The sequence below is a fragment of the Scomber scombrus genome, chromosome 11, assembly GCF_963691925.1.
Source record: "Scomber scombrus chromosome 11, fScoSco1.1, whole genome shotgun sequence".
Classification (NCBI taxonomy): domain Eukaryota; kingdom Metazoa; phylum Chordata; class Actinopteri; order Scombriformes; family Scombridae; genus Scomber; species Scomber scombrus.
The window spans coordinates 4,203,898-4,214,362 of NC_084980.1; the positions used below are offsets into that span (position 1 = coordinate 4,203,898).

General features: G+C 39.7%; 1 protein-coding gene across 1 annotated transcript; it reads right to left on the reverse strand.

The window, feature by feature from the left end:
- Positions 1–4,922: 4,922 nt before the first annotated feature.
- Positions 4,923–9,953, reverse strand: cryz (crystallin, zeta (quinone reductase)). Its single transcript, XM_062429430.1, has 9 exons — positions 9,847–9,953; positions 9,528–9,631; positions 8,750–8,902; positions 8,117–8,280; positions 7,487–7,538; positions 7,247–7,396; positions 7,063–7,164; positions 6,848–6,943; positions 4,923–6,550 (listed from the first exon to the last, which is right to left on the reverse strand). The coding sequence occupies exons 2-9, from the start codon at positions 9,627–9,629 to the stop codon at positions 6,389–6,391; spliced, it is 981 nt and encodes a 326-aa protein (XP_062285414.1). The 5' UTR covers positions 9,630–9,631; positions 9,847–9,953; the 3' UTR covers positions 4,923–6,388.
- Between the last annotated feature and the right edge of the window lie 512 nt (positions 9,954–10,465).

Genomic DNA, 10,465 nt, shown 5'->3' on the forward strand with positions numbered 1-10,465 from the left:
ATTGGACGGGACACAGTTTGCTTCAGTCAGCTCCAGCACCGTGGTTACAGCTGGATTGTCGGCGCTCACACACACCATCCTACGGCCATTATGAAAGGTCTGAGGTTGGCAGGGAGGAAAGACATCAGGATCAAGTCACTTTGTCACTTCAAATAGTCTTTGTATTTTTCCTGTGTCATCAAATATGATTCAGTTACTCCATTGTTTTCTTCCACTGTGGAAGACAGTGCTGGTAATGCTGGAGTGATTATTTGCAGTCACCATATGAAAAATGTTTCTATTCTGTTATCATTGCGTGAAGTGAAGTTGAAGAGGTGTACAGGTTGAAGAAGAGCTCCTGCACCTGGTCTGGTTGTTGTATGAAGGCGGACAGGAAGGCAGCCAGTTCCAGCAGCTGACAGGAGCAATTCCATGAGTTGAGGTCCAGGTTGAGGTTGGTCAGCCAGCTGAGGTAAGAAAAAGCCTCTACAGGAGCTGAACTCAGATGGTTTCTGGACAGATCCAGAGTGCGCAAGCCCACCAGCCCACGAAAGCTAGGACCACAAGACAGGATTGTGCTGCAAGTTACATTTTCTGTGTTTTCTTTGAAAGAAAGAAGTATGAAAAAAGTTGCATGAAAGAAAAATGCACTAACCTGTTTTTGTCCAGATGAACGATCAGATTATCTGACACATCCAGACTTTCCAGATCTCTGAGGCCATTAAGAGGGAAGGAACCAGAGTCCAAACTGGTGAGCAGGTTTCCCTCCAGTTTCAGGCTCCGCAGAGCTTTGGTACCTTTAAGCCAGCCAGCTTGGATCTGCACATCAACATAAAGAGTAGTGGCAGAGAAAAAAGTACAGGCTTTATTCAGTCCCACAGAGTACTCACACCTATCATATAGACTTATATATTAAGTTATTTCTCAGTACTAGACAAAGACTGTGAAAGTTCTACTGTGTGGTTTTCACAAATTTTGGCTGGTAATAAACCAATCTCCCACTTTCTGGATCAACCGAAGCCAGTCAAAGTTCGGACACACTTTTTCATTCAAGGACACAGGAAGGTGTCCAAACTTTTGACAGGCACTGTATTTTCCCCTGAAGAGTTACCCACCATGCTGATGAGGTTGTGGCCCAGGTTGAGGACCTCTAGCTGTGTAAGATTGGTCAGCGCTCCCCCCTGTAACGCCTGACTGGTCAGGAGGTTGTGGTCCAGCAGTAATGTGTGGAGGAATGGCAGGTTTCTGAAGGACTCTTTACCAAGAACTGAGATACGGTTATTGCTTAGACCTGGAGGATGGACAGATATATTTGAAGGTTATACTTTCAACATTTTAAAGCAGCTACATGAAGAAGAATTAGTGGCAGCATATCATAAAGAGCAAGTACAGATATGATTGACCTATGACTGTAATGTTGCTCAGGTCAGACAGTGAGGCGGGTTGGACAGTGGAGATGGAGCCTTCTGTTAGCAGCAGGGCCTGGGTCGTGTCCGGAGCATCTGCCCACACACACACACACACACACACACACACACACACACAAACACACACGGTTAAAAAATACAGAACAACAGTGTAAAACCATGATGACTCATAGGTGGTGTATTGTAAGGTTTGCCATATTACTGCAGTATAGTTTAGGGGAAAATTCTACATAAATCTATCTTTTGGCTGAGATGTGGGGTGTATACACATACAGCATGTGTGTTACCTATAATGTGAGCCAGTCTGTGACAGATGACAGCATCCTCAGAACAAACCACGCATGAAGCAGGACACGATGGGACAGCGGACACACGCTGGGTTCTGATGACTGACAGCAGCAACATCAGCAAAATACCTGGATGTTTAGAGAGACTTGATTGTGGAAATTTGCAAAGCTATTCTTATTTTCTTTTTATATCTCTCTTATTTCAAAAGACTATAAACAGAAAGCAATTCATTTCAGTGATGGTCTCATTAGTTTATGATGACACTGACAATAGAAATCTACATTGTACAATACTCACTGCTCATGTTTTGTTATAGTAGAGGGAACATGGTGATGAGGTAGCATCTCCTCCATCAGGCTGCAACCTGATACAGCTTTATTATTGTCACTACCATCATCTGTTTGGCCTGTGAAAACATAGCATTACATCACTCTAAATATACTATAATCATCTGTCTCATCTCTCCAGCTCAGCTTGGGTGAATGTAGACTTCAGCCCCCTGTAATCTTGAATAGGAATGAAGTGGATATAGAAAATAGATGGATGGAACAGTTTGGAAAATACTGACGTGCACTGAGCTATGATTGCAGGCTGAGTTCATAGACTGAATGCTCTGGCTATTACGTTAATAATCAGACACAATCAATACTACTACTACTATCATCATCATTATCATCATCACCTACAGTGCAGTAAACCTAGTGCTTGTTGTGTGTGTGTTTTGTTCTGTCCTTCCAACCACAAAAGTGCACAAAACTAACACTAGGTATAAAATTACATATCATAACCTCTAATTTTATGACATACTTTATATAAAATGCAATTGATTCTGACTTTATTATATTTATTCGCCAAATAGTACATGTTTAGCAGAGAAAATCACTGAATCAAGTCGTTGGCCATTATAATAAATGGTCTTGAAGTGTTCTTGGCTCAGTGTTGGCATGGGTGAAGTAACACCGTCATTTGAAAATGTGTAGTTTGTAAAGATGAAAATATAGTGAATTGAAGCCTTCTTCAATTTGCTTGGGGCCTTCTGGAGCCCAATCAGAGACCTCAGCGTGTCCTTAGACATAAGTTTGGTCGTCATGTTTGTTCACTGTTTGTCCCGAGTTGCTAGGCAAACAAACAGTGATAAACATATTAGTAATGGACTGACATGAGAGTGGGTGTATGTGTGCGGTGTCATCAAGGGAGGTTCAGGTCGTCCCTAGAGGATGCTGACTGATGGATGACAGCCAGACATTGTAGCAGAATGAGGCCTATCATGTTTCTGCTAAAGCTCTTTTACTAATGGACTTTGCTCCACTGTGCTGTCCTCTCTGATGAACAAATATGAGTTTCTCCACAACAGTAATGCTTCCATAAAATCCATAAAACAGAGTGGATGAACAGAATATGAACACAACTAAGCAGAGAGCAGAGGAACTGAATATGCTGCTGTTATACTCTAACAGACTTTTAGCAATTTTACATCAAATGAAAAGAAATATATGGGTATTTTGTTTATTTATTGCTACAAAAGCACAGACATCTCCACTAAATAAAAGAGTAACATACAACCAGCACTTCAACATGTAATATTAAGCTACATTAACATAATAATGAATGAAATGTAAAGTGAAAGTAGCTGCTCGTAGTGCTGAATTAACTGAGAATCAGCACTTTACTGTATAGCACTCTACTGCACTGTAGCATATAGACTGTATAGCTGAGTGTAACTTATCTCATTTCCCTTTAGTATAAGGTTATAATGAGCAGATTCCAACAAAATAGCACTATTAAACCTGTGAACACTACCTGTCCTACTCCAAATCATTGGAAGTTAGCCACTAGCTATGAAGGTGAAACGTTTAGCTAAAGAGCCAGATGTTTTCCTCAGGAGTTGGTAGAGACCAAACCAGATATAAATGAAGAGAGCATGTTGGAATTACAATTATCAGGCAGATAAATGCTACGGTTGTTTACAGGAAATGTAAACTCATAGTATTTCAGGTGTTTTGACGTTTTCCTGCCCTCAAGTGGTCAAAAATGAATTAACGCGTCTTTAAGTTGAAAATTGATTCATGCAAATACATTTTCAATGTCAGTGGTTTGTTAGTGTGTGTATTTTGTGACACCAGGGCTGGATTAACTCATTGGGGGGGCAGGCCCAGCCTTGCTATATGTCATTTTGTCATAATTTAATTAAATACAAATTTGTTCAACAATATGTAAACATAATACCAAGGTAAATATTAAACAGTATTAGAAAATTATCAAGACTACAGGAAAAACTCAGAGGCCACCTTATCACTCAATTTTAATTATACTTTGTTTGTGTATAATACCAAACAAATTAATTTAATTACCATAAAGCAATTGCAACACAGACAGCCTGGATAAACTAGGGCCCCTGAGGGTCTACAGCAACAGAGCAGTTACCAGTTCTGCCTGCTGGGTAATCCAGTCTTGGTGTACATCTGTTGTGTCAGTTAATGAACTACTGCTAATGAACTACTAGCTCACCTACACCTAATTCATCAGTGTGGCTTTCACTGAAGCACTTCAGTGTCCCATTACTGTGAGGTCTACAGTGTGTTGTGTTTCATACATGTCACATTTCTCTATCAAGAATGAGATTTAAAAGGTAAAGAAGATTTTTCCAACAGTTTTTGTCCTCAGCTCAAACAAAAACTATCATTCCCTCACCCTGTGAATCAGGTTAATTGCAAACTGTTCGTTAACTGTGTGGGCCTTTTTTTTCTGCAATGTCATCATTTATGTTTCCTGATTTTCCTTAACTGCCTGGCTTTAGTTTCTAAAAATCCATACACATCTTTTCTAAACCAACAAATAATGTTTAGAGAGCCATTACAAACTGCTTACCTGTTGAACAGAGCACAGAGGTCCATCCCTCTTGATGACATGGTACACTCCACTCAGATTAAGTCATAAGAATGATCTGTAGTCCAATGGGACTGTCTACTGTTTGGGGATTTGGAGCTCCGTCATTTAGCGGTTGCTACAGTGCTGTACCATGTGCTGTGTATATGAGTGTGTCTAGCTTAGATTACCTGGCCCTCTCTGGAGCATGCTCAGTACCATGCTCGACTGACACCTGAGAGGCACGGATGTGTCTGACTCAGTATACTGGGTCACAAATGAGCCTTTAACTTCACTCTTTCACCTGCATCGCACACCCCACTTAACGCAAAAAGAACTATAGAAACATCTTTAAAATATTTGCCTTGTTTCATTCATTTTTATTTTCATTTAGAAACATTCAATGAAATTCAGGACATTTTCACATTTTTCAAAGGGAATTGTAAGAAGTATGCATAAAACCTATCTTCAGCTGTCTGTAAAACCAATGACAGAAAAGAAGATTGTGTGTGCAACATTGTCCACAGTCTGAAATAATTCAAGATTATTATCAGAGGACTGAGTTTAATTACAAGCTCAGGCTTTGAGATTTGAGTCCCTAGATTGTTTTAGTGAACAAATTAGGACAAAACTAATTACTTCCTTTAAGTAATAGTAGTATATATAATCTCATATACAATAATACGCGTTACAATGATTGTAACTTATATACTCTCACTACAATTTCATTCATTTTCAAGTCTAAGTGCTTCCATGTTGTAGCCATGTGTCAACACGTGGCAGCTTGAAAAATATTTTTGGCACCTTCATGATTAAAGAAGACCTCATTTACAATAGGAAAGCATGTGCAATGTATTGTTTGGTCATTACAACTTTAACATTCCCTTAAAGCTGAATTAATGAGTATTTTAAAATGAATGATGGATCAAATTACAATGTGTAACATTGTAAAGATGTTGCTTGAACAGTAGTATCAAACCAACACAGTATTATGATTTTGCAGTTCCATTCCAAATATTCAGAGCTTCTTAGCATTCTTCAGATTTTTGTTTTGGTCTCCAGCAAGCTGTCCTATCAAAGAGCAGCTGTTTTTAGTGAAAAAAGCTCTGATTCACCAACTGTAACACCTACTTCCATAATGCTAAATGCCAGATAAAGTGAGCAACACATTTGAGAGAATAGTGAGCCTTTAGTGGTCAAAGAGTGAGATATTTCTCTCAGGAGTTGGTGGAGACCAAAATCAAGCAAAAAGGAGAGTGAATATTTTGGATAATATAATGATGTTGTGTACAGGTTGTTTCTGCTGACACCTAGTGGCCAAAAATATGATAATGCAGCTTTTTATTATTCTTGTGAAAGTGCCAAACAGCAATCAAACAAATTACTTTTAAACTGAATTAAAGTTATTGTCACTTTAAGAACTCATCACTCCACACTACCTCCTTCTTAAAGACCAAACCCACAGCCTAACTGATGAATACTCTTGAGAGGCAGCTACCACAAACATACCATGGTCACATTAATGTCAAATATAGCCAAAAGAATGCATTGAGGCTACTTTTCTGTGGCTAGTCTTGTACTGTAAAAAGCAACATGATGGGATCAGACAGAGTTAGAGGAGAATAACAGTGAGTGTCGTTTAAGTTTTTTTTACATCGTTCCTTGTTAGTATCCCTCTATAGTCATGTTTAAGGACATATTGACATATTCAATAGTCATTGTCTGTCCACATATAAGCATGTTAACCATTTTGTGCTTGTAGCAGCTCCTCAAGAGTATCCAACCAAAACTCTACTTGGTGACCTTTGACCTGTGATCTGGTCACATCATCAAATGGTCAGGACCATCTTCCCAGCAGCCCCGGGAGACTCGATGATGTCATGGTGGGCTTGGGCAGCCTTGTCGAGCAGATACTGGGAACCGACGACTGGATGCAGCCAACCAGCTTCCATCCCTGCGAAGAGCAGTGCTGCACACTCCTTCCTCTCCTCCTGATAGAGGACGAGGGAGGGGAGAGAGGTACAAAAATTAACTGGAACATGCTATCAGGATTTGTTTATATTGGCTCCAAGTCAAAAGTGGTTTACTGGCTGAATATTTCTTGATGCTATCATGTGATGATTGTAACTCTTAATGTTCACAGGATCCAGCTGTGTTGTGTTTCAGCTGCACGATGACTGTTGCTGTTTCAAAGTCCACTAGAGGAGCGTCTGTCCTTAAAAAAACACCAGATAAAACCAATGTGTGCATGTGTAAAACATAGCTTGTATGATGTCACTGTCTCTTACCGGTGTAGCGAAGAACAGAGCCACTCCAGTGATGCTGCTCTCTTTAGCCATGGTGTCTCTTGGGTTGATCTCTATGGGGCCTCTGGAGCCAATGATCTAAAGAGGAAGAGACAAGCAGCAGCCAGACAGATGAAGGTGTATACATACACAGTGCAGGAGCCAGCTATACTGATGATGTTCTGTACTATATAACTGTGGACTGTAGTCCTACTGACTATGACTCGTCCTCCGTAGGCCAACATCTGGAGGTCTTTACTAAGGTTGACATTTGACAGCATCTCCACGATCACATCTATGCCTCGGCCCTCTGTGGCTTCCTGGAACATAAAAACACACATGTTCTATATATCGTTTTACACTTTTCTTCAAACACGATAGGTGGTGATCTCCAGTGTGTACCATGATTTTGTTTGTGTAGCCCTCCTCTCTGTGGTTAAAAGTACGATGAGCTCCATTGCTGAGAGCCAGCTTCATTCCCTCTGGTGTCCCTGCTGTCCCCAACACCCTGAGACCCAGAGAACGGGCTAACTGGCATGCTGCCACACCAACCTACACACACACACACACACACATACATACAATTAGCCATTTCGTTTTTTTAGGATGTAAGTAGAAAGAGAAAAGAATAAAAACTCTCACCCCTCCACTTGCTCCATGGATGAGGACAGTCTCTCCAGCCTTACTGTGAGCTCTGCAACACACAACACAGCAGATTAAAACATATTTAAGTCATATTCTCCTCCTGTTTTACTTAAAGGATAAAGCTGGTGTTATTCTATATTGTGCTTATTGCCAGCAAATCCCATGAAAAGATCAAAATCAACATTTTGCTAGTCGATCTATTCATATTTTCCAACTTCCCTACTCAGCCTGAATCTTTTGGTTATTAATAAAGAATGGAAATACTTAAAAATGGGTCACAAATATATAAAACTTACTAAAACAGTTGGGTGCTGTGGCTTTATACAAATATTACTCAAAAAGAAGAAAATGGTGCATTTGTTGGGGACTATTTTTAGCTCCGGATGAATACACATTCCCAAGGGAAAAGTGGTTTGTGGACATAATTACAGTGCACATTTTTTGGAAATAAATAATATAATTTGATTTATGTTAGAGTCTTTGAAGTACAAAGGTCATTTATAGGTCAAATAAAAGGTTTCACATGAAGTCTGGATTGGAAAGAATTCAAGTTGTGGGCCAGATTTAAACACGTGTCACCTAATCTACCAGCACAATGGTTGTTGAAGAGAAGTGCTGTGGTCTTACTTATGAACCAGAGCTCTATAGGCAGTGAAGTATGGGACTCCTATGGCTGCTCCCTGGGTGAAGTCTAAAGCATCGGGCAGTTTGTAGACAGAGTCGTCCGTCGCCACAGTGTACTCTGCATAACCTCCAGTCTCTGTGGCTGTGGTGAAAACTCGATCCCCAGCCTGGAAAACAAACACACAGAAACATCAACACTGTAAAAACAGCAAACTAATATTCTGAGACATAAACAAGCTGTTTTGCCTTAAAAACCTAAAGGATCTGTCTGCACTTATAATAAACTATTTCATTATGCCAACAAATCAAATGAATAAGTCCTGATCACTTCTGATCTTTATGAGAAGTTATAATCAAGTTATGACCACATGTTGGAGTCAGGATATGTGTGGCTTGGTGTGCTGCCACATGACTCTTCTCCTAAAATGTTGTTTTCCAGTAACTTTACAAGTGATGACTCTCCACCTGATGCTAAGATTTTTTCTGTCCAGTGAACAGTTCATACTTTTCATCATACCTGTGTTTCTTAACTCTGGGTGTGCCAACTTCCTCCTCTAGGCTTGCTTTAGTAAGTAGTTGGGCAATAATTCAAATGAGCTTCCTCCATCTTTAAATCTAATGTGCATGGTTTCAGACCTTTACTGCTGTGACTCCCTCTCCTACGGTTTCCACCACTCCAGCTACATCAGAGCCGGGCGTGTACGGCAGGGTGGGCTTGCGTGCGTATGTCCCGGCACGGATGTACGTCTCCACGGGGTTCACTCCACAGGCATGGACACGGATCAACACCTGCAACACAGAGAGGTTGATGAGACAGCGCATCATGTCAAAACTCAAAAATTGTCTTCTGATTTAACAAGAAAACATCTCAGGGATTTCATAATGATATTAGGTGTTGATATAATGTATATGATTCATATGTAAATAAGGTAAACGAGTCAGAATTGCAAAAAGTGTCCCACATTACCGTAATCTACCCTATACTGGATATATCGAAATCAGCCTTTCACCATCATCAAACAGTAACATAAATCTGACACTCATGAAATGATAGTTATCCAGTGCTATTTTTTGCAAGAATGAATGAATAAATAAACAAATAGATAAATAAATAAGACAATAAAGTCAGACGCATTCATACTGACAATTTAAATGATGTTTAAACTTATCTGGAGTTAATTTATGTGTTTATTTGATTTCATATTCTTTTTTACACATGCTGTGAATATAACAAAAGATGAATTACAGTGTGTTGAATCTGAATGTCAGACTCAGCAGTGAACCAGAAGCTGCTGGTATGTTTGGTTAGGTTTAGGTTAGGTTTAAGTTAGGTCAGTTTAGAGACACATTAACGTTATAAAGCTTCTATTACAGACTTCCAGCAGGTGTTCAGACTGTCAGCGGTCAGGCTCACCTGTCTGTGTCCGGGCTGAGGCACTTTCACATCGGAACACAGTTTGAGGACAGACGGAGCTCCAAACTCACCGACTCTGATAGCTCTCATCAACCTGGACATGTCTACACACACACACACACACACACGCACACACACACACACACACACACACACACACACACACACACACACACACACACACACACACACACACACACACACACACACACACACACACACACACACACACACACACACTTTAGATAAAGTAAGCTGACAGCAGACACAAATGTAAGAAGAAACGTCTCTCTCTATGATACATCTATAGAAACATTACCTTGTTCTTGTAGCGTTACTTCTTCTACTAGTTATTGTCTGTAGTTCAGTCAGAGTTACTAACAGAAGTAGGAGGACTCTGCTTCAACTGCTTTTCTATTCTTCTTTAGTGATTATTGGCGGTTGGCAGACCAGTTTAGAGGTGCTTTACCGCCACCAGCTGGACTGAAGTGTAGAACAAGAGTTTATGCAGGACATTAAAAAAATATTTAAAAAAATATACACAGTCTAGATCAGGGGTGTCAAACTCATTTATATTTTTTATTTATTTATCTAAATCAGTTTCTTTAAAAAAAGAAAAAAAGAAGAAGAAGACATTAATGTAATTGTTCCCTTTCTTTTTTTTCTTCTATATTTGAGCCTGGTCTTTGAGTGCACTTGAATTTCGTTGTATGTTTTGTACAGTAAAATAATATGATATATCCCAAACTCCATGAAAACGTGTTTCTTCTTCTTAATTAGCTCATTAGCGCCACCAGCTGGACAGATTGTACAGCAGCAGCAGCCTGAATTAAAAACATCGTATAAATGCGACCTGAAAACAAAACGGCGTTTAGCAGATTTATTCAGCTCTGAATGTTAAACTGGAGCACACAAAATGGTATAAACATAAGTAAATA

Bases quoted from the DNA above. Each gene is read 5' to 3' on its own strand.
- cryz (XM_062429430.1), bottom strand. From the start codon at position 9,629: ATGTCCAGGTTGATGAGAGCTATCAGAGTCGGTGAGTTTGGAGCTCCG. The intron at 8,281-8,749 runs GTCTGAAACCAT...TTTGTTTTCCAG, and splicing joins AGGGAGTCACAGCAGTAAAG to GCTGGGGATCGAGTTTTCAC. The intron at 7,397-7,486 runs GTGAGAGTTTTT...GTGTGTGTGTAG, and splicing joins TCCATGGAGCAAGTGGAGGG to GTTGGTGTGGCAGCATGCCA.